At 33.4% G+C, this 24,718-nt stretch overlaps 1 protein-coding gene across 1 annotated transcript in view; it reads right to left on the reverse strand.

The window, feature by feature from the left end:
- LOC129948527 (5'-3' exoribonuclease 1) overlaps nucleotides 1-24,718 on the reverse strand; it is a 47,796-nt gene that overhangs the window by 2,947 nt on the left and 20,131 nt on the right. The window contains exons 6-21 of the mRNA XM_056059564.1: nucleotides 24,390-24,523; nucleotides 22,751-22,846; nucleotides 22,528-22,652; nucleotides 22,260-22,452; nucleotides 20,398-20,571; nucleotides 20,027-20,317; nucleotides 19,687-19,955; nucleotides 19,299-19,618; nucleotides 18,989-19,221; nucleotides 14,777-14,956; nucleotides 14,549-14,689; nucleotides 14,124-14,472; nucleotides 5,233-5,595; nucleotides 4,919-5,133; nucleotides 4,673-4,837; nucleotides 4,442-4,594 (exon numbers count right to left, since the gene is read on the reverse strand). Of these exons, the coding sequence (XP_055915539.1) occupies nucleotides 4,442-4,594; nucleotides 4,673-4,837; nucleotides 4,919-5,133; nucleotides 5,233-5,595; nucleotides 14,124-14,472; nucleotides 14,549-14,689; nucleotides 14,777-14,956; nucleotides 18,989-19,221; nucleotides 19,299-19,618; nucleotides 19,687-19,955; nucleotides 20,027-20,317; nucleotides 20,398-20,571; nucleotides 22,260-22,452; nucleotides 22,528-22,652; nucleotides 22,751-22,846; nucleotides 24,390-24,523 (3,401 nt within the window). The remainder of the gene's footprint in view (nucleotides 1-4,441; nucleotides 4,595-4,672; nucleotides 4,838-4,918; nucleotides 5,134-5,232; nucleotides 5,596-14,123; nucleotides 14,473-14,548; nucleotides 14,690-14,776; nucleotides 14,957-18,988; nucleotides 19,222-19,298; nucleotides 19,619-19,686; nucleotides 19,956-20,026; nucleotides 20,318-20,397; nucleotides 20,572-22,259; nucleotides 22,453-22,527; nucleotides 22,653-22,750; nucleotides 22,847-24,389; nucleotides 24,524-24,718) is intronic.

Raw genomic sequence — 24,718 nt, forward strand, 5'->3', positions numbered from 1 at the left:
AGATATGTTTAGATATATTTCATATATTTTCTTTTACATATTAATAATAAAGAATTAAAATCGCTCTCAAAATTTTCATCAAAGCGGCGACGTCTTCTCCTCTACAAAGCAGGACTTGTTAGTAAATAAAAAGATCGACTCTCGAGTCATTATTGAGTTCGACTTGAGAAAATCTGTATAATACCATAGACTAACTAATAATAAAGACGGGACACTTCATAGAAAGAAAAAGAAACCAATTTTAGATTGCCTCCTCCGAGATTGCCTTCACCGCATACATGTTTTGTTCGAAGACCGATAATTTGTTTGTTGTTATGAATTAAAGTTGCAAGTTGCAAAGAATGATCGAACCACACACAGGTCAAAATAAAAAGAACGCAGCGCAGACGCAGAATTTTGAATTCCATTCGTTAGCTGCAAAGGTTCTCTTCAAAATAATAAAAAATGGGCAAAACTGGATCGCACAAACTTGCTCTCGTAGCTAACAATTTGAACGCAGCTAGAATTTGATGATGTACAAGTACATATTAATTTGTTCAAAAATATTGTGACATTATTAAAAAAAAAAAGAAATTAAATTAGATAAATCGATTAAGTTATTTTAATGGCTAAAACCTTAGAGATAAAAAATAAGTAAGCCATCTGATGTGTTTGATAAATATGAATTTAAGAATCAGAAATTATTGGAGACTTTTAGTATTTAATAAAATACAATTTTACATACAATACAAAAAAATATTCCAAGAAATTGAATTTTCACAAAAAAAATTCAATATTTTTCCAAAATCCAAAAATTATTTTATTTGAAAATTTTTATATGCAAAATTGTTTAAATGGTAAAGGAGAACTCGCATAAGATTTTTGGTTGAAATCAGTTAAGCCGTTGACGAGAAATTTGAAAATCAAAAAATCGGTTTTATGACAGGTACCGTTAGTAACCGTTAATTGTATTTTCTTTTTTATAAAAGTATTAACAAGAACTTTAAATATAAAAATACTTCCTTTTATACAAATTCTTGGAGCCATTTTCGAGAAAAATAAGTTTTTTATTTTACCGGTTTTCAACATTTGTATGGAAGGTACCGTTGTTTTTGAATTAAGAAACATGATTTTTTCAAATTTTCTGCAAAATAATAAAAAAGTATCTTACATCTAGTTATAAGAATATTGAACAAGTCGTTTTCAAAAAAAAATATCAAAAAACAGGGATGTACTGTAGAGTGTAGGTGTCCTAAGTTTTTAGTTTATGAAAATAAAAACGTAATTAAAAAGTAGCATTTCTTTATTAAATTCATTTGATTTTTTTAACAAAATCCTCAGACCCGTGTTTGAGAAAAATGTCATTTTCGTTTTTAGCGAAAAAAAATTGTATAGCAGGTACCGTTATTTTTGGTCCTAAAAAAATAAAAAAAAAAACGCCTGGGCATATTAGACAAACAACACTATATACCAAGTTTGAAGAAAATCCCTTCAGCCGTTTAGGCTGTATGGGTGGAGACAGACAGACAGAATTGCGAGACCCACTTTTTTTTCAACTGGTGATACCATTTTTAAATTAATTCAATATTTGTTATTTTAATAATATTTTTTTTTACGTTTTTTCTATTTTTTTATTTTTTTAAAGATTTTTTTAGTTCTTTTTAATAGTGTTAGTGTTTGAGTTTTTGATGACTTATAATTACTTAAACTATTGTTTTTTATCCGATAATTGGAGAAAGTTAAAAGAAATCTTATGCTTGTAAATTTGTTTAGCTTCCGGTGTTGCTTTAGCTCCTTTTTAGACGTTGTAGGCTTTGCACTCTCCCAAACACAAAACTTTTTAAGCATAATAAGAATTATATAATCTAGAATTACAATGTGTTGAGAACTGCAAACATTTTCGCTGGAAAACCAAAAAGAAAACTTTGGAATTCTATTAGTTTCTAGAATACACTTTTCTGTAATTGTGGATTTAATTTTTTTTACATGTGGAGTGCTGCTGATGACTATTTTAAAAACTTGTACATGAACCTTAGAGATTTCAAAGAAAAGATCAGTTGGAGCAGTTATGCTACCGAAATCTAATGTTTTTGAGTAATTTTTGTGGAACAAAAATGTTTCTGAAGACTTTTTCATTTTAATAGATTCCCCACATCTTTTCATATAAGTTTCGCATAATTTACAAGATATTTTTTTAGTCATCTTCAAAATTGCGGCCCCGATGAAATACCATAGAGAAAGGTCCTCTATCAATTAAATTGTGGAAGGTCAACATCTTCACAAAAACAATTTTCAATTGGATCTTGATTTATTTTATAAGTTAAAAAATATTTTTTGTCTCGATGGTCTTCTAACAATTCTTTTATCTGTCTTATTTTGAACTTTAAATGTCAAAGTTCCAAATAATTAATAATTTCTTCTAGGAATTTTCGAACGATGTTGTTTTCTTTTAAGCCACTCCTATAAATATTTTTGTTAAAAGGGCTTTTAGAATTTAGGCAGTCAAACAAATTGTTCATAAAATCAAAGAATGTTGATGAAGATAAGGCATACATATGTAGCTACTTCTGAGCTAAATACTTTCATTTTAAAGGCCGCCTTTATGAAAGCACTTAAAGTGTGGCTGAAAATCTGTGTAGCGTACTTTACTTTAATTTTTTGCCAACTGTTTGACCTGATATGCTTTTAAGATATCTTATGTGCCATTTTTGTTGTTTTGTATATCTCTGCTTCGTAAAGATTTTCTACAACTTCCCAAGTTGCAATGCCCTCGACGCATCTTATATTTTTTTTAATAATGTATTGCGTGCACTTTTAATGAGATGACAAGGGTCATACAACGCGAAAATTCCTTGACAGTTGTGATAAAAGAACGGCTTTTATGGTCTTATATCTAGAAAATTCAAGCACCTTCTATTATTCGAACCTTGATCGCATGTTAAACTTCTGACCCGTAACCCAATGTCTTGACAATAATTAAGATTGTTTATCAGATTTGTTTGTAATTTCTTACCACTTAATAAATAAAATTATTTTGTATTGAAAACGAATTTCTTATGAATAATAAAACAAATAAAAAGGCATATCGCAATCTTGAAAAAAAGACACAACAAAAATTAAAACTGAAAAAAAAACTCTGCGTGTGTTTTTTTTGTGAAGTTGATACCTACTTCACTCTGTGATTATGTCTGTATCGTCTGCGCTGTGATAGCACAATGAAATAGATACAGAAAACAGAACTCGTTGCGTGTGTTTTTTGCTGTTGTGAAGTTGACGCATCAAACTGTGAAAGTGAATATGTACGTATCTGCGTCTGCGCTGTGTTCTTTTTATTTTGACCTGCGTGTGGTTCGATCATTCATTGCAACTTGCAACTTTTAATCATAACAACAAACAAATTATCGCTCTTCGAACAAAACATGTTTGCTGTGGAGGCAATCTAAAATTTGTTTCTTTTTCTTTCTATGAAGTGTCCCGTCTTTATTATTAGTTAGTCTATGATAATACCCATATAACTTGTAGATTAGGTAGCACCTTGGAAGGAATGCGAAATTATGAAACATATCGATTATATAGCACAACAAAAAGTCATTGTTTCTAGATGCAACGGTACCTCTTCGATCACTTGTGGATTTTCTGAGCTTCATTTGCAGAAAAAAATAAGCGTGTTTAGAATATAACCAATGATTTAAAAAAATAACCGTGGTTAAATATAACCAAAGTTTGAAAAATAATCTAGGTTAAAGAATAATATAGGTTAAAAATTAATACGTTGGTTAAAAAAAAAAAACAAGGTTTAAAAATAAAAGTTGCTAAAAAATAACTTTAGTTCAAAAATAAACCAGGCTTAAAACTAACCGAGGTTAAAAACGTGGCTAAAAAATTGCCAAGATTTATAAAATAAAAGTGGTTACAAAATAATTGTTTTTAAGAAATGAAAAATTGGTCTTTTTACTCATGCAACAAAGCAGAAAGCCGATTGTACTCACGCAGTTTTTTTGACGTTTATTAAAACAGCTTTTTTAAACACGGTTTTGTTTTTTTAACCTAGGTTATATTTTGCCCTACTTTATCCTATTTTTCAAAACAAGTTATTTTTACCAAGGTTAATCTATAACTACCTTAGTTTTTAAGATAACCGTAAACTGAAAAGTAGTAAATTTAAATAACTTTAACGCGTTTCGACAAATCAGTTTGACAGGTGTCAAATGCCAGCACCACCTACTGGAAACCACTAAAAGATCAACCCTATATTTTTGTACGGAATGGTCCTCAAAATGCATTTTTAATGACGTCAAACTAACGTGCATCTTCAATTTCCATATTGATCTTGGAGTTCGAAATTTGTTCTGCATTCCAAAAAGGTTTCTAAAGTTAAGAGTTAAAGCATAAAACGTTCTACGGGTCTATTACTCTTTTGTTTTTCAAAAAAAAGTCTTAGTTTTAAAGAAAGTTATCTTACCGATTGTTCAACTTCTTCCTCCACTACAACCGATTCTTGTAGCACTTTGTTTGGACAAGACTTCAACACTTGCAAAGGTATAAAAGCACCTTTCTGATTTAAACACACGGGACTGTAAAAATTATCATTGACATAAGGCAGTTGCTGTTGTGGCTGTAATAAAACAAAAAAAACGAAAATTTAATAGAAACACGTACTTCAAAAATTATTATTCGAAAAAAAGAACTTTACTGCAAAATGCGGAAAACATTTTCCATAGTATTGCAACGGAACGTCATTTTTTTTAATATCGGTGGCAGGATTTGACATTTGAAGGGCTTCGTCTGATTTGTTAGCTACCATTGTTGAATTTCTCCAATTTGGCGGTGGAGGAAATTGAGATGCATTGACAATGGGCTAAAGATTTGAAATATAATAACAATTAAGAAGGGTTACATTTCCATAGAAATTAAACATTCTTGATTTGAATATTTTTACCTTATTGGAGTTTGTTGTAGCCAAACCAAGCATATTTTTAAGTGCCTCTGTTCCTGAATTAAGATTGCTTTCTTGGTTTGCAAAAATTAAACCATTCTGTGCTGGATTTGTTGGTAAATTGGTTGATCTCCATTTATGCGTTTCATGCAAATTCTTCAGGACATCTGTTCCAGCGTTATGGTCATTTGTTGATAAAGATGTCGATCTCCAATTATCTAAATACAATTAAAATAATACATTAAAAATGTTGTTAAGACGACCGTTTGTATCTAATTTAAGTTTAAAGTCTTGTTGTTGTTTAATAAAAACAATACCGTTTTTGATTTGTTGTACATCATCAATTGGTAAATGAGCTGTTCTCCAATTATTAACATGATTAGGATATGATTTATCAATTGTTGACTGTTCGGCAACAGACTTAATGTAGTTCCTCTTAATTGTATCTGGAGCAGGCATCCAAAAGTCTTCTTTTGATACTGCATTTGGTTGTATTTTCGTTGTAGTTTCTTCAATATTTTCTGTATATATTGTGGTTTTTAATTTCGCCTGAGATTCTACATCAAATGATGTTATATTTGAAAGCGGGTTGTTGTTGGGTTTTTGAGCGTTATCGCCACCGCGTATACGGTTTTCATTGTGTTGTGATTTATGGTCGGAAGTTTCATTTTTATAATTATCTATAACATCAATAAAAAAAAAAGGAAATTATTATTATTTCTTTTCTAACTTTTACCATAAACTTAAATAGCTAAATAAAAATACAATTTTTGAAACAAACTCCAGAGGTAACTCAACCATATTTTAGTCCTGAAACCTATTTGGTCTTCCTAATTTTTCAAATTTAACCAAAATGAATTCACGTCAATTCAGTTCAACATTAATTAAGCCAAACTGAACTACCTCTTAATTAATAAACCAAAAATAGTTAAGTGTGAAATGTAATGGTTAATACTTCGGCTTTATGGTTAATAGTTTATTTCGTACAATGGGAGTGTTCTCTTTAAGGAATTAATTTAATGGACGCACAGTGGCCCGTTTTGACTTTTTTGGTTGCAAAAACATATTTTCTAAACGAATAAAGATATTGCTTAATTTTTTGGTATCTTGAAGGAAATTGCCAAGGCTATGCAAATCGGGACTTTCAAGAAAAACTGTTAACAGGGTGTTTCAGAAATGTGTGTTAATAAAATAAGTTTTAACAAAGGTGATAAATATAATGGCATTTTAAGTAATCTGAGTGAATTGAAACAGTAGAGTAAAAGGACCCATTCGAGTTAAGCAGTGGGTAAAAAGTATTTTTTTTTAATTTTAAGGCATTTTTTTATATTTTCCAGTATTAAAGAGTACACAATGTATTTTGGTGATATATTACAAGTCAAACAGTGGGAAAAGAAATAAAGACAAAACAAATTAATATATAAACACTTAATTTCTTGGAAACTATCATCTAAGTCCACGAGGCTAAATACCTGAGTCTTGTCTTAGACAAAAAACTAAATTAGAAACGCAACGTAGAGGAAAGAGTTTTCTTGCAAAAAAGCTATTGGTAATAAATGGGGTTTACAACCCAGAATCACTCATTGGCTATACACATCGATAATCAGACCGCACTGGACACCTTGCTCTACCTTACACCTCTTGACATATTAAGCAAACAAATAGCTGCAAGCTCTGCTATTCGCCTCAATGCTTCGTCGCAATGGAGTGGACTAACAACAACATTGGCCACTCCGTAATTCTAAGGTACTTAGAATCAATTCCAAAGCGCACAGACTACACTATCCTCCAACTGCAATTCGTCAGAAACTTCCAGATTTCTATACCTCCCAGATCTTTTTGGGAGGATAGGACATTCTTGGAGGATGAGTCAATCTATTTTTACACAGATGGGTCAAAAACGAAAGAAGGGGTGATGCAGGTGTGTACTCTGAACGACTGAAATTAAGTCTCTCATTCCGCCTTCCCAATCATTGTAGCGTGTTCCAGGCGGAACTTTTGGCGATAAAAGAAGTCTTGTCTTGGCTCAAAGCAAACGTGATATCAACATCTGATATCCGTATTTTCTCTGAAAGCCAGGCCGGTATCAAGCAGATGAACTCGCCAGGAACGGTACAGTACAGCCCATCCTACCACATTTGGCAAGTACTGGCATACCAATCGCTACTTGTAAACTGCTGCTAATGCAAGACGCTGTGAGGAGGGCAAGCACCAGGTGGAACAACATCACCACGTGTCAAGTCACAAAAAACATCTGGCCAACACTGGATTTAAAACGTTCAAGGTGCTTGCTCTCTCTAAGCAGATCGCATATAAGTTCGATAAAAGGTGTCACAACCGGACACTGTCTAATAGGAAAGCACGCCACGAGACTAGGCGTATTCTCAAATGACTTTTGCAGAAGCTGTATGGACGAGGAAGAGGAAGAAACGGTTCTTCATCTTCTCTGCACATGCCCTGCTCTAGCTCGAAAACGCTAGAATTACCTAGGAGAATTCTTCTTTAACGATCTAAACGATCTAAATCATATCGGTATAATCAGCGTCTCACGTTTCGTAAGGGACTCAAGCTGGTTCCATTGAGCTTAGGAGCAAGCCTCAAGATTCATGTAGTATCACAATGGGTCATTAAAGTGGGCTAAGTGTGTCCGTTTCCATTTTGGACAGCCACTATAACCTAACCTATCATCTAAGTCCGGAGAAATGTGTAATAAACTCATCGTTTCTGAAGAGTATCTTTCTTTCAGATCTTTTTGGCTTTTCACATGCCTTAAGAAAGAAATAAGTGGTTCCGGAGAGGTTGCAAGCATGTTAAATAGGTCCTCGTTCTGCCGAATCCTTGAAACTTTACACGTATTCTGATATCGATATTTCTTGTGGTCTTTAGTTTTGCATTCCTGGACTTCTTCTGACAGTTCTCCAAGTGGTAGGGATTGATATTCAATAATATTTTTACTATGAACCAATATTTTGTGTAGAGTAAGTGTGAGTAGTTTGTCAGAATACTTTTGTTTTAAAAGCTCTGTGGTTTTTAAGTATACTCCCAAAATTTTGCTGCATTCACTACTTCTCTGCAAATCAAAACGTTTAATATTACTTTGAGCCTCGGTATAACATCTCCATTGACTCCAGTTATTCGAGCGGTTGCATCTCAATGTACAAAAAATCTTCTTTCAGTGTTTCCATCATAAGTTTTTCCAAATCCTTACTTCGGTTTATCCACTTCAAGGCCAAGCTCATCGCGAAAACGCCTTTGGATATCTTTCCTTAATTTTTCCGCCTCCTTGGTCTCAATCGATTCATCAGTATCTTCTCCTTCTTGTCGAAGAGTATACGCAAGCTCAAAATAAATTCCATGCATCTGATTGTAGCGTGCAGTGGAGAGATTCCTTATTCGCAATTATGTTCGTCCTCAATTGATTCATCTTTATTGAAGTTCTTTTGTGTCTTTTTGCTATCGGTCATGACCGCGTAGACTTTGTTTTCGTTAAGTCGTTTAATACTTTTCCGTCTATCATAATTAAAAAGAATCCGTGATTCAAAGTTATAGTTGCTTCTTCATTAAGTTTATATATTGTTGGTTGAATATCTGCTATTTGGCTTTAACTATTTTTGACTGTGGTATTTATGATGTCACTAGTCTCCTTAACATATTGGAATATAATGAGGGTTCCTCCAATGTTCACCATTTGTACTATTGAGTAGAAGTGGGACAACTGATGCCATGAACATGTGTGCGTCTGTTTCACAATCGTTGTATTTATTTTTTGCTAGTAGGCACTTTGCCCAGATGATCCATCACAGCCCGATTTACTCTGTAACGTTAGATTCTTTGGAAGTACAATTATTTGATCCTTCGTTTTGCTTTCTATTAGCCGCATTGCAGCATGATCTATCATGTTTTGAAGATTTACTCTATTATCATATTGTAGGATGGCAAGACATCTATGTTGTGATGTTTTAATGAAGTTCTCAGCATTTTATATTTTTCTTTTGAGTGTCCCAAATCCATAAACAAAGCTAATGCGTTGTTATTGGTGTATTTTATGGGATTATGTTCGGGAGTGTGAATGCTTTCCTTGACTCTTTTAACACGAAGTAGACTTGCAGAAGATATTGCCTAAATTATATCACTCTTCCTATTTGCATGGTCCTTATCGTATTTTATACTCAAAGCTTTAGAGAGATGTTCTGTACTTAAAGACACTCCAATAAAACTACCCGTCTACCTACCTTTATACTAACATGTTCTAAAATTGTATTTATTACATATTATTTAGTCGTGCACAGTAAGATACAATATCTTTTAAGGTAGTACAAGCTTCAGTTTTACAATTGGTTTACATGAAATGAATGAATACTAAATTTTAAACAAGATGACTTGAAAAAGAAAATTTATATAAACAAAACTACTTTATACCATTAAATTAATGAAAAAGATATGATCCATGGACTTTATTATAATACCTTATAAAACACCTTTAAAGTAAAAAAAAAAAACAAAAAACAAAAGTTAAAATCATCACAATGCCTCAAAGTACTGTCTAAGTCTTATTCTAAACCGTGTAGTGCAGCCTATCATCCTTATAGTTTGAGGTAGGGAATTCCACAACCGAACTGCGTGAACGAAAAATTGACGGTTTGAAACAAGATAGGAGTAGCGTATTGGTATCAGATCGCTGCTTCGATTAGAGCGTGGAAAAAGGATTCTGTTGTAAAGGTACGGGGGTTGTCGTGTTTGCATGATATTGTGGAGCATTATTAAGGTCCTAAACGAGAAAAGATTATCAAGAGAAAAACCATATATTGATTTTGCATATGAGGTTATATGAACATATTTCCGTAGCCCAAAAATATATCTTGTCACACTATTATAGACAACATTAAGTTTCCTTTCGTGCTTGGAATCGCAATTACTAAATAGTTCACACCCAAATAATAAAAGCGGGAATAAGCAGTGACTTAGCAAGTATCATTCTTGTTTTTATTGGAGTGATTCTTTGGGTGGTCCATAACATACGTAAGCCTCCGTAAACTCTACCTATGATAAGTTGTATATGATTTGTCCAAGTGAGTGTCGTATTGAATACTACTCCAAGATTCTTGGCTGAGTCAACAAACTGAATAGGGTTATCATTGAGTAATATTGGAGAAAAGCAAGATGTGTCTGTAGGGTCTTTTGAAATGACTAAGCATTTTGACTTAGTAGGATTTAAGCAAAGTCCGTTTGATCGCGACCAGAGCAATATCTTATTAAGATCTTCGTTTATCTCCCAAATGCCATTTTCAACCAACCCCAGTGGACAACTGTACCTAAGCTGTACATCATCGGCATACATATGTATGGATGAGTTAAAGCATAGAGACGGGAGCTCAATAACATACATGGTAAAAAGTAATGGACCCAAAATAGACCCTTGGGGAACACCTCGTGTTAGCGGCAGTAGTGCAACTGTGTTTAGGACGGAAACCGGATTGATTGGGACATAGCATGTTGTTACGTTTTAGACATTGCCGCATTTGCGTGTTCATAATTTTTTCAAAAACTTTCGATAAATATGGCAATATGGCTATTGGCCGATACTCATTTCGGGTTTTTGGAACAGGAACAATTTTAACACGTTTCCAGACAATAGGAAAAACCCCAGTCATGATAATAGTGTTGAAAAGATGTGTTATGTATCTCAATGTAATCGGTAGAGTTGCGTTCACAAACAATGGATGGATTTCGTCAAATGCTATTGAGTTTGATTTAATAGATAAACAGGTTTTTAGAACGACTTCATCATCAATTGCAGAGAAGCTAAAGCCCCTTGTAGAGCAGATGTCGGTTTCTAAATGTTCAGAAAAGTCTGCGCTATCATTAAACTCAAATGATGATAGGGATGTGAAATTGGTATTCAACTCATCACAATCAATGATAGTAGAAACATTGTTAATGTGCTTACCAACACCAATTTCTTTTAAATTTTTCCAAAGTCTATGACCGGCTAATGAAGGGTTGAGTCGAGGATCATAGAAACGTCTCTTAGCTTCCCTAATCTCAAGAACAACTTTATTTCTTAAGTCAGTGTAGACCTTACGAAGTTCATCGAGTCTAAAACGTTTCCAAACTTTGTAAGCTAGATTGCGCTTATTTATTAAAACTTTAATTTTGTTGTTGAACCAAGAAAGGTCATTGCATTTAAAGGTTTTTGTTTTGTAGGGAACATGAATATTGTTTAATCCCTAAATCTTATCAATACATTCTTTATCCTTTTCAATTAAAGTACCTGAGCATAATTCAATCGTACCCGAAAACAAATGCATTATTTAAAATTGTATTACATATGAAATTAGCTCTAAAACTCTTGAAAATCTTAGGTAATAAACATAAAACAAAAATGATTTACTTTTTTTTTTTAATAAATTCATCTTTTCTAAATCAACTACACACAAACAAAGAAATCGTAATTCCAAAGAATTTTCCATGAAAAAAGAGGGAACACATTTTTTTTATATTGTACGCGCAGTCAAGGGGATATGAATACCCTTATAATGATTATACACAGTGCGAGTAATTAGGAAGGGAGGATAGGATTTGAAAGAAGATACCGATGCACATTGGTTTTGAATGCCTGCACATTGTAATGAGTGGGAAATATTGAGTCTGGTAAAGCATTCCACATTCGTGTAGTGCGACTAAAAAAAGAATCTCTGTACTTTACAGTACGACCGAAATTGGGTTCAAGGGTAAACTGATGGGCATTCCTAAAAGAACGAGTATTACGGTTGTGTTGTTTGAGGGGAGGAATGCAAATGGCTATTTCATTAGAGCATTGCTTATGGAAGCAGCGATAAAATAATGAGAGACATGAAACCTTAAGACGGTGCGCGAGAGATACAAAAGTTTCAGTTGGACAACGGCCACCTATCATTTTAAGAGCTCTCTTTTGAATTCTGTCCAAGAGACTCAATTGGGTTATAGGAGCACCTGTCCAAATATGGGAATTGTACTCAAGTTTTAATATAGGCTTTATAAATTACAGCCAGATCAGAAGGGGTAAAAAACTACAAAACCTAAACACTTAGCAGCATTTTTCAACAACAAGTGGTTTGTAATGCACATACCTAGGACTGATAGCTGTTCAGTCTCCTCGATGCAAGTACACTTATGGATAATGGAATTGAGTGAGAGTTACGCTCTTGCGACAGTAGACAGCATAGAATTTTTAAGGCACTAAATTCTACACGGTTTTTAATTCCTCATTGAACAATGCTGTCAAGATCAGAATTTGATGAGCTTATTATATGCTGCCGTTGGTAGTCCACATCCGAAGAACAAGGATGAGAATCTAAAAACGAATATGAAAAGCTGAGGGTACTGTCATCCCCGAAAAAAATTTAGTGGGTTAGAAGTTTCAGAAAAAATATCATTTATGAAAATGAGGAAGAGCGTCGGAGACAAAACAGAGCCCTGGGGCACACCAAAATGACTGACTTCATCAATTAAAATCTCCCTAGTTCAGTTCGATGCAAAATGACGCAGTTGATCTTTTGGATTTATGTTAAGAAATATATAAGGATTCTGAATCAGTTGAGATCTTAGCACCACTCGTTGAATCTTTTTTTTTCTATACAATTTAAAGTCAAAAAAGTGCGAAAAAAAGTAGTGTTTCCAAAAATATTTAATTAAACAATATTTACCTTTTTTTTATCTAACTATCGATCTAAATAATGGCAAAGCATAATATTATATTTATATTTCTAGTTTTTACATTCAAAGTTAAGAAAAAAAAATGTATCATCAAGCAAAATTTTCAACTTTGGCCTGGCACAACAATAACCTAAATTAAATAATTTGTTTGATTACTCGAGCTCCAAATATTGTTGAATCCAGTGAACTAAAAATTAGTTATAGACCCACTCGAAAAATGAATATTGCAAGTAGTTTTGCTTAACGGGCCACTGTGGGCTGTTAATGTGACTTGGCCAATACGTTTGATTGATTTTTCGACAAAAGAGAGTTTTCGATTAAGTAAAAACACCATCGAATATTTGTTGTCCAGAATTGGAAATAAACTACATTCAATAGCTTCAATAGCTAAAGGAATATATGTTAAAAGCTCTTGCAATAACTTTTACGTACACTACATTGAGCTGCGATTGGAGCCCTATATCAAGGTTTTGAATCTATGTACGGAGTAAGGAAAGCAACCGTCTGCAGAAAAGTTGCAAAGTGGAAATTGAAGTGTTTGGTGAAATAAGCCTCCGGTCTACCTAATTTCCAGGAACAAAACTTGTGAAAAAGAGAGGAATATAAACTACGGAGTGTTCTAAAGTACGAACATTTGTAGTTCCTAAAGAATGGGTGTTTGCTTCTATAAGCGACAAAAATAAAGTAAAATAAAAACAATTGGAGTTTTATATACTTTATATAAACAGCACATGAACATAAGCCGAAAAAGGGGTCAATCTCAGAATGAGAGAAATTGAGGTGAAAATGTGTATAAATAACTTAATTTTAGTGGTGAAAATGTGTATAAATAACTTAATTTTAGTTTCTACAACTTAACTACTTTAACTACCCCTGATGAAGTCGACAAATTGCGAAAAAAGTATGAAATAAATTTTAATTAATAAGATGGAAGTGACCGAAAAAGCCCTAGAAATTGGTCAATTTTATTGTTATCAATGCAATTTGCTAAAATTTGTCCCTTACATAAGATATTCTCACACACTCAACTGTTCAGATAAAATTACTAGTGAATATTAATAATTTTTTTCACTTAATCATCCGATGCAAGTGTAAGAAAATCGAAATACCACTCTTTTCTGATCAGCACCTTTTTATCAAACGATAGTTAACTAACGTCTGCCCTCTCAAGATTTAATGACACACATTTTAATTTAAGGGATCAGATTTCGATAACATAAGAGACTCTATTTCTCATCAACTTCATTCTTGTAATGCAAAAGTAGACCGAAGTTTTTTCAAATATTATTAATTTTAAACATAGAACTTTACTAAGTTTGTGGTGTTGGAAAAAATCGGGATCGTAGAAAAGCCTGCTATTTATGTAAACTTCTCGTACTGAATTCTTAAATTCCAATTTTGACAGACTATTTCAAAATCATATATAAACAGACCATGTTAAATAAATAATCTTAAAAACACAATGACGAAAAAAAATTAACAAATAATTTCAATATATTCAAAGAACACTTACCATTACTAAATAGACAAAGAACAGCTGTTTCGGGTACTCGCATAACCCTACCATCAGCTATTCCATAAATAGAATTACCAAATGGAATGCTCTTATCGAATAAAACATCAAGAAAATAACTCGTTTGCTTTAAACATTCCAATCGAACTGGATTTGGATCGGAAAATGGTAAGACACCGATTACAGTACCTCTTGATCCAATAGGAACTAAATATGTATTTCTTACTACAACTACACGATCGAACAGTCTTATGTTAGATTTTGGTTTATATTGTTCCGGCAAATTTATATCCGGTTTCATAAGCAAGTGTGGTTTAACTTGTAATTTAACCGTTTTTACAGGTAAAGTCTAGAAGATAGAAAGCAAAAACCAAAAGGAAAGATTTATAAAGAGAGAAAAAAATCTATTTAATATATAAACATACTTTTAACTTTTCTATTGATTCAATAACTTTCTCTACAGCTTCTTTTTCAACAGACTTTGTTCCGCATGGTACACGTTCTGCTTTAGAGAATTCCTGTTCGTTGAGCCAGTTGACAATTTCATCAACACATTTTTCACCAACCTTAAATAAATTTAAAAACAAAAATATTAAAAACAAAATAACAAAATAGTAAATGCAATGTTTTTTTTAAATTTCAATGATAGTTACCTTGTTTGGGAAAAGATCTGATTCATAGCAGAAATCATAATTTGAGGAAGAACAAGTTTGCAAGAGGTAACGGATAACCATTGGAAACTTTTTGTTGTACTCTTGTATAAGAGTTACAGCTTTTTGAGAGAAATACCATGAATTATCTCGCCTGCGACAATATCCAGCCAATTCTTCGTTCTGCAAAACGTAAAGAAGTAAAATCGATTACAACATCAAAGAAATAAATAAATTATACGACAAAACAATGAGAGCATTATTCGTGGTTTGAAATTAAAATTCGAAGTCACAATATTTTTAAAAACAAAAATCATTTTATTTGAAAAATGTGCGAGTAGAGAAATGTGCAACAGCAAAAAAGGAAAGGAAGTCTATGCAAAATTATGGTAACAAATTATCCGAAAACTAAAAAATGTAAAACAACATCGTAGTACCCGTGGCGTGATGGTTGTGACTTCTTGGGTTCAACCCTGACTGTGCCATCTTGAGTTTTATTTCACCGGTACTGCCTCTTGCGAGTAATTGAACAATCCTCAAAAAGTAATTCTTATTTTCTATCATGAAAAGTGGTTTCTCAAATTAGCCGTTCGGATTCAAATTTAAATTTTAGGTCCCCTCAATCCCTGACAAACATTACTAGCACACAGGAATGGTTGAGACTTGTAAGTTACTAGGCTCTTGTTTTCAACGGACTGTTGCGCCACATAATAAAAAACAAAAATCTCCCAACATCTTCAAATTGAATTTCCTATAAAATTATTTCGCAGATTTTTTGAATAATGTGAATTTTATAAAAAAAAAAAACCGTTTAGTACGCTTATACTAACCCACGTGTTAAGAAGAAGTATTAAACCGTAGAGTATGGTAGAGCATTCCACATTCGCGTAGTACGGCTAAAGAACGAATCTATGTACTTGAAAGTACGACCGAAGTTGGGCTCGAGGGTATACTGATGAGCATTCCTTGAAGTGCGAGTATTGCGATTGAACTTTTCAAAGGGAGTAATAAAGATGGCTATTTCTCTAGAGCACAAACCGTTAAAATAACGGCAAGAAACTTTACGACGATGTTTAAGCGACGTAAATGATCCTATCATGGTATTATTACCAATTAATACTGTCCAAGCTTAAATAAGTTACAGGAGCATCAGCCCAGAGATGGGAGTTCTTGCATCGCCCTAGAAAGCCCAAACATCTTGCGGCATTTTTGGCGATATCGCGTATGTGATCGCTCCACAATAGATGGTTGGTCGTCCTCGATGCATGTGCCAACAATGGATAATCGCTTTAACGATACAAGACAGCATTGGGTTTTCGAAGTATTAAATTCCACGCGGTTATTTATTCCCCATTGTACAATGCTGTTTAGGTCAGAGTTTAGTGAGCTTATAATATTTACACATCCGAAGAAGAGGGATGTGATTATGAAAACAAATATGAAAAGCTAAGAGTACTATCATCAGCGAAACAATGTATTGGATTAGAAGTTGCAGACAGGAGATCATTTATAAAAATGAGAAAGAGTGTTGGAGATAGAACAGAGCCCTGGAGCACACCAGCATTTATTTTGTGGTTTTCAGACTTGAACCCATCCAATACTACTTGTATTGAACGATCCGAAAGGTTATTACTAATCTAATGAAGAAGGGATTCATTAAAGTAAAGTGTTTTCCAATAAGAGGTTTGTGCTTGAATAGATTTGACATTTAACAAGTAAAAAACTACATTACTATAAACAGAACAATACACGCTGCATTGGGCAGATTCAGACGACATAAGGGAGTTAAAGATAAGACAAGTTTCTAGTATCTGATTGGCCAGCTGCAAAAACAAAATGTCCTTCCAATTAAGGCAACTTTATTCAAAAGTTGACTCCAAATAAATTAAGAAAAATATCCTTGCTATGAAGTCAAGTCTACTTGACTTTTCAAAATGACAGCTGATCATGTTTCTTTTTTCAATAAACTGAAAGCTAAACTTTATAGCTTTTTGATTAATTTATTAATTGCACTTTTTTAATTTAAAGTTTATAGCAAAATGATACAATACAAAACACAACTTATTATGGACTTTAACCTTGAATGAAGAGTTTTTGCGGTTGATAATAATATTGTTGACTTTCACGATCAACTGAAGATAAAAGTTAGCGAAGTAAAATTCCAAGTTTGAATTTAATAATGCCTAAAAAAAATTAACTTCTTACCTCGGTCTGAAATTAAGTTTTTAAGAATGCAAATAAAACCTTTCATTTGAACCTGACCATTGGAATTGCTAAAATTCACTTATGATGATAGGTTAGGTTAGGTTATAGTGGCTGTCCAAGATGGAAATGGTACGTTTGAGAATACGCCTAGTCGCGTGTCGTGCTTTCCTATTAGACAGTGTCCAGTTATAACACCTATTATCGAGCTTATATGCGATCTGCTTATAGATAGCAAGCACCTTGAATCCAGTGTTGCCCAGATGTTCTTTGTGACTTGACATGTGTGATGTTGTTCCACCTGGTGCCTGCCCTCCTAACAGCGTCCTGCATTAGCAACAATTTACAAGTAGCGATTGGTATGGCAGTACGTGCCAAATGTGGTAGGATGGGCTGCACGTGATCATAATTGCTAACTGATATCTTGTGATTTTTTGTAAGGCCACCTCTCAAAGATTGAATTCGTAAAGTTATCGAGGACATACAGCCGCAAATGAGAGAATTGGACGTTCAAAATTGCATGAAAAGGATATGGCTTCGTAGCAGTGGCAATCATTTGGCTGATATTGTTTTCTGTTACTAATGACTTACAGTGGATTAAAAAAGTATTGGAAATTGCAGTTTTTCCAAATCTTATGCAATTATGTAGATTTTTTATACAAAAAAAAACGTATATATATTTTAAGAACTTAATCAAACTTCACCTTCTGAATGTAATTATGTTAACCTTGATTATGCGACGAACATAATCACAAGAAAAAAACACAAAATCCAGAAGAACAAATATTGGTAATACATATTAATCTTTTAACTTTAATGGTTTTTAAAGTACCCTATGATTTCAGAAGATCAAATTTAGTGTTATTAAGTGCTTTGTCTTTAAATTCAAAATTTCAAGCACTAGCAAATAAAAACTAAATCGAAATGTCACGAAAATCCAAAAAGAGTTAATTGAACCTGTTAAAAATAAAGTTGTATTCGCCAAATGGATTACCTTATACTGAAATTGGTAAAGATCTCAAAATAAGTTTACGGTTCGAAACGTTATCAAAAAGTTTGGAAAAATGGTTTTATTGGAAAACAAAAAAAGAAAAGGCCGACCTTGTATTCGTTTTAAAAGAAAAAAAAACTTGTAACTTTGAAAGAAGTGTAAAAAAAACCAAAATAAGTGTGAGGCGTAGAAATGGCAAACACCATCTGTAAACATTTTTTGTGCAGACTCTTCGTAATGAGTTGCGGAAGAGCTTTGAAAAAGCCATTCATTTCGGAAAAAAAGCTTGGAATTTGCCAAACGCAATCCAAGAGAGTTTTGGGAATCGGTTGTTTTTTTCTACTGTCAAACATGGTGGACGGAGTATTTTGATTTGGGGGTGTATGGCAGTAATTGACGTGGCTAACATTTACATTGACATTTTGCGTACAGATTAAAATGACAGTGTTAAAAAACTTGTTCTCCTAACGTAAATCCTAAGCAAATTATATGTAATGATTTGGGAACACAAAATTTCTTTAAAATCAGACCTTCAAATGATAATAATGGAAGATTGGGACCAAATATCGCGTGAAACCACACAAACTCTTGATCCGATGGACTGAAGATTACAACCAATTATTAATGCCAACGGAATGCACACAAATTACAAAGAATTCAAACTTGGTCTTTGCGAAGGCTATTCTTAACTTTCTCTTCTTGAGATGTAGACTCTAGGACAGACTTGAGCGATTTTAGTTTTGTTTGAAGATGAAAGGGTATGGGTGAGGGAAAAGTCACGTTTTTTGTAACTTTGAATTGACTGATAATTCAAGATGATTTAAGGATTCATACACCACTAACTAACGGCTTTTCTTTACAAAAAATATAACCGTATCCCAACGTTGATCAATACAATGGACTATGTGAAGATCCGAGTGAAATTATTGGACTTACTACCGTTTCATAACTCTTCCTAACTTAAGCTATCTACACTAAAAATAAAAAAATCTGCATCAAAAATACAAAATATAATTACAAACCTGTTTCGGGAACCTCATTGAAAGTCCAATATTAACTTTCTTAGCAGAATCGGAAAGATTTTTAATTTTTTCACCCATCACCAAAAACAATTGTCCAGTCAATCTCATCAAAACTCTTGTATTAATTCCCAAAAGTGACACCATATCATAAGAACTAAAATAGTGCGATTCCTCTTCGCTATGTAGCTTTTTTGGCTCCGACAAATCAGGATCTGGTAAAACTGTCATGCTAACTAAAAATTTAATACATATTATTTTTGTATTTATTTATTTAAAAAAAATATCAATTAAATTGAATTCAATTACAAACCTTTTAGTCTTCCACATTCATAAACCAACAAAGGATCTAATACAGTTCCTTCACTTCCAAAATATGGATTTCCAACAAAGAATATTCTACTATCAACTGGAAAGATATTTTCCACTTTTTTAGGAAGCATTGAACTAATAGTATGAACTTTAAGATCATAAATAATAACCGAAGGTGGGTAATGTATTTCATTTTGACTCCAAACATCATTGTTGCTTACTCTTCCCTGGCTGCCACATGTTACAGAAGTTCCAATAAGTGTCTTTACATGCACGAGCACTTTTGGGAAATCTATTTCAATACCCATTCTGGATGTGAGACTATTTTGATGGAAGAGAAATTATATTAACCATAGAAAATTAATTTAATATATTTAAAAAAAACTCACTGTTCAATAACTGTTTTGCATTGCATTTCAAATTTCCGCGCAACATTTTCCGTAGTGCCTTCTGAGGTTATTACGCACTTCGAATCAGAAACGGCCGTAACTTTGGCTTTTATTAAATGCGGCCATCCGGTGTAAACAATTTGCCCCAAACACTTCTTTGAGACATTCTCAATGTCTTCACAATCTCCATTTGGCACTGGCATCAGTACCATGCTTTCATTTCTGCTTGGAAAATCAAATACTTTGATTCTTATGTTCTTTAACTTGAACTAAAAAGAAATTAAAACAAAATAAATTCAAATTATCTGAAGTGATTTGCTATAGGAACAAAAATCTTTACATTAAACTGCAAATGTTTCATTGTAGGAAATCCAGGGTAAAAGACCTCACGATTAGCATTTTCCATTTCACGTAGGGGATTTTTTAAATTGTTTATATTGATTTGGTCTCTCCAAATGGGTGTTTCAGTGCAAAAGACATTGTAGAGAGCTTTACCTGCATTAAAGCTTTGACATTCACCCTGAGATTGTGTTGTATAATCGTATTGTAGCATTGGACCGTGAGAATTTCGCTTAACCTCACTGGGTTTTAAATCAGTCTCACATTTTTTCATTGCTTTCAAAAGAAGGTTCTGTAAATTTAATTTAAAGATAAATTAATAAGTTATACATGTATTTTATAAATAAAAACATAATTTAGTAATGAGCATACCTCGTCAATAAATGGAATCAAAACAAGAGCTTCCCACTCATATTTTTTGCCATTTAAATCGGTCTCAAAATCCTTGGGGTAGAAATGTACAATTTCACTTTGAGGACTTACGAATAAGTCTTGATAGGCTTCGGGGAGTAAGGTTCTGCTCTGGGCAGGTAATACAGCAAGTAACTAGGAATGCATAATAATAATATTGAAATTATTGTTAAAATAATATAACGCATATTTGTCATATTTGGATATTTTCAGGACAGTCCGGATGTCCTAATAAGACAAAACGTTTGGCTTTATTTTATATAGAATAACAAATCTTGGCATAGACATTAAAAAAACAATTTTAGTTAATTTTTATCAAATGCCTATTAATCGTTTTTTCGAATACACGGATTAGTAAAGGGTGTTTTTTGAACGTGTGGTTTTTAAGAAGTAAAACTCTTATAATTTAGTGTTACTTAAGTTACTTAAGGTGGCGCTACAATCTTGTGTGAAGAGGAGGTTCACCCCAAAAACTTCTCCATCTAGCTGTAGAGCTATGTGCTCTTCGTGAACAAGCCACATTAGACGTTGGACTTTTTTCATTCTGCCTTAATTTACATCGCTGTACAGCCCGTATAGCTCGTCGTTCCATTTTCTCGCCCACTCACCTTCTATGCATACGGGACCATAGATCACGCGGAGAACTTTTCTCTATCAAAGGTGCCAGATTTATATCACCCTAAATTTTTCCAATTATGTCAATGAAATCCTCATCAGCATAAGCCAGTTATTGAATAGACTTTTGAAAGATAGTGCCTCTAGTGTTGACGTGGGAGCCCTACACTATTCTATCAAAGACGGTGTTAAAGAAACCGCATGACAGCGCATAACCTTGCCTGAAGCCTTTTTTTGACATCAAAACTTCTTTTCTAACATTTTTGAAGCAGCGCGAATTCTCAATGGTCATCCTGCATGCACGGACGAGTTTGAGAGGGATGCATGGCTTTATACAGCTCGTCCCTGTAGATGTTGTCATATGCGGTCTAAATCCACACTGATAAACACTTTTAGTCTATAGTTAGTGCATTATCGTGCAAACAATACTGAGGTACCATTCATCAAGCTTCAAGTTGGTGCTTGCTCCTAACCATTTATCTCTAGCAACTTTGAAAAACTCTGCAATAAAGCCATCTACTCAAGCGTCTTTGGTAGACTTTGTCTTAGTCGGAAAGACGGGATTGTTGGTTTTTGTTCTATTTTGAATGTGAATTCTGCAGCAGTGGTTCTTCTATATCATCAGCCTTGACAGCGGTTTTACTAAGTTTCCATTTTCATCTTTGCAGCCTTCGGTTCGTAAGACTTTTGCACTTCATTTCCGCTTTTGAACCTCTCAGCATCCTCGACTGCAAGCTTTCAGTATTTGTTTTTCCTCCTCTGTCATAGAGCTCTAGAGCAGAACTTGTCCTTCTATGCAGCACCACTTTGGTAAATGTTGTTTTGCTGCATTTGCCTGCACACATTCCTCATCAAAACAGGCTTTTCTTGTGTGTGGCTTTGAAACCCACGCGGCTTCTCTGATTGCATATTGACAATTTTGCCATTGGTTCTCGGTGCATTGTATTGACACAACGACGCGAGATAATGAGCTGAACAAAAGTTTCTTTCAATTAATTTATTGTTTCGATGCGTCGCACACAGAACCATTATTTATGTAATAATTTAGGATGACTTCAAACGAAAGTCTTTTTCATTATGAAACGGCAAACCAAACTAATCATAAATTGACAGCTGTCAAAAATGCTTATCCCAAAAAAAAAAAAGTATTTTCAAACTGAAAACCACACGTCTAAGAAAAAACACCCTACGGATGATTAGATATTTACCTGTTCAAAGGGCAAAAAAGGTTTTCCCAATTCAAATTCAATCTTAAAGTCACTGAAATTCTTAAGATCACTTATAAAGGGGGCATAGTGGTGTGGATAGTACCAACTCCATGATTGTACACCTTTATAGTAATAATTTAAGATCCACTGTAGGGCAGTTATGTAAGTAATAGTTTGTTCTGCCAACACTTCCCTAATAAAAAAAAAGAAAACAATCTTTCACTTTGATCTTTGAAACGGTTTCTTTGATTTTTTTTTTTTTACTTACGGTGTCATTTCTGGATAGTTTAGTTTTTTAATGTAGTAATTTCGTTTGTAAGCCCTGAATTCGTCAACTATGTGTTGTTCTTCATCATCACTTGTGATATCGTTCATTTCATCGCCTTCGCAAAACTAAAAAGGGTTAAGGTTTACGAGTGCATTATCAATTTATGTCAAAGTCAATGGCATTTTTTTCGTATTCGTTAAAATCAAAATAAGGGTTAACTTACTTGTCTGCTATCTTCAATTAGCTGTGCCAACTCGTCATCTTGTTTATTTTCTAATATTTCGTTGACATCAAAATCAAAAGCTTCGTCAATACCATTCTGTGGAATATAAACAATTTATTATCTGTAAATTTTTGAACTTACATATTTAAAGCTTTAAAAAAAGGAAGAAAAATATATAAGAGGTTTGAACGGCTTTACAGAAAAAAGTGAATCGATGTGGCATCTTTTGATTAGACATTTTGTCATAAACATGTCTACTAGTAGATACAAATAAGTAAGATTATTTTCATTGTGAGTTGTCATCTTTATGGCTTGAGTGTCGAACCGTAAAGGCCTTTTTGAGAGTAAACGTGCTACAAGTCACTCTCTCACTCTCGAGGGCGATCTCGCATAGTCTGCAGAGTAGCTCGCGAAGAGTTGACTAATTACTCTCAACTTTCGATCTTTTTGAAAGTGACTCGCAAGTTGACACATGTGTTTACCACTATCCGAGATAAGCTCGCGGAATACCAACACAGTTCGTATTTTGCGAGTAGCTGTCGAGAGTAAACATGGCAAAGCAATTGACATTGGAGAAAACCAATCATTTTATTGATAAATATGAGTCAGTTGAGTTATTGTGGAGAACCACGGATAAAACATTTCGCGGTAGAAAAAGAAGCGTAATATTAACCAAATTTGGGAAACAGTTCTCGTGTTCTGAAGCGATTCATATGCTTACCGGATGCTAAAAATCCAAGTGTTACCAGTATACGCTCGCGTTCTGGTATGGCTTCCCTTAATTGAGTATTTTTTTTTGTTTAATTATGGGTCCAACATTTTGTATCAAAAATTTAATTTCACTAACTGACAAACGGCAAACATTTCGAAACTGTTGAGGATTTTGCAGCTCTCTTGAAAGAGCAAACCCCGCACCGAATTGGTTACGACGATCTAGCCACGGTTTGGACCAATTCTAAAAAGTGGACACGATTATGAGAGTAGCCTCAGCAAGAAAACTCTCAAAATTCTAGCAGAGAGCTCGCGATATCAAAATTTCTAAAATTGGCTCTCAAATGGACATCCTCCCGAGAGTTGAAGCATCTTTAAGTAAGTACTCTCTTGGGATTTGGTCCATGATGGCAAAATCTATAGTTATAGGTTAGGTATAAAATAGTATTAAGTTGTACTTGTTTAAGAATTTAAGCTAGATGAGCACACTAAAGGAGTGCTGCGAATGTTACACAGGGCTCATGTTAAAATACTAAATTCCCATTTATGAAGCAAACAAAATCAGTAAATTTTGGACTGAGCTTCAGTAGATTCACAAAGATTGATTACTTTTAATTGTTCATGCCAAATGGTTGTATTTATTATTAAACCATTTAAAACAATGTAAACTGATCTGTCAATGGCTGACAACATCGGTACGTCCGACGTGTAATACCAATAAGACATGCCTTACAATCGACCCACAGCGTTAAGTAAAGTTGCAAAAGAGATATTTTTCAAGATCTCTCTTGGCCAAAAACAAAAGAAAAAATTGTATCTCCATTCAAAATTAACTTAAATTCATTCCAACATTACAAAATCTAAAATGTATGCTTTTTTATAATTAACTTGTTAAATTTTTGAACTAAAAGTATTAAACAATATTAACCTTGGTCTGTTTTCCTTCAAAGTATTTTAAATCAGCGTGATTTTCTTCAAAAAGTTGAAATTCAACTTCAGAAAGTGCTTCCAAAAATATTTCCAATCGTCTTAGATTTAGGATTCCATGTTCATTAATGTTGCCTAAAAAAGTAAAAAATCAATAATTAATTAAAGTAAAGGAATTAGTTTATGGAAAAATGTTTGTCTCTATAAGATTAATGTACATATATTATTTCGCAAGTACGTCTCTCACATTGAAGCAGTTTTTAACGTCTTGAAATATTAAGGCAGGTCTTGAAAAAGGGAGTTCTGGAGATTTCAGGGGAGGTCTGAAGA

The sequence above is a fragment of the Eupeodes corollae genome, chromosome 2, assembly GCF_945859685.1.
Source record: "Eupeodes corollae chromosome 2, idEupCoro1.1, whole genome shotgun sequence".
NCBI lineage: Eukaryota > Metazoa > Arthropoda > Insecta > Diptera > Syrphidae > Eupeodes > Eupeodes corollae.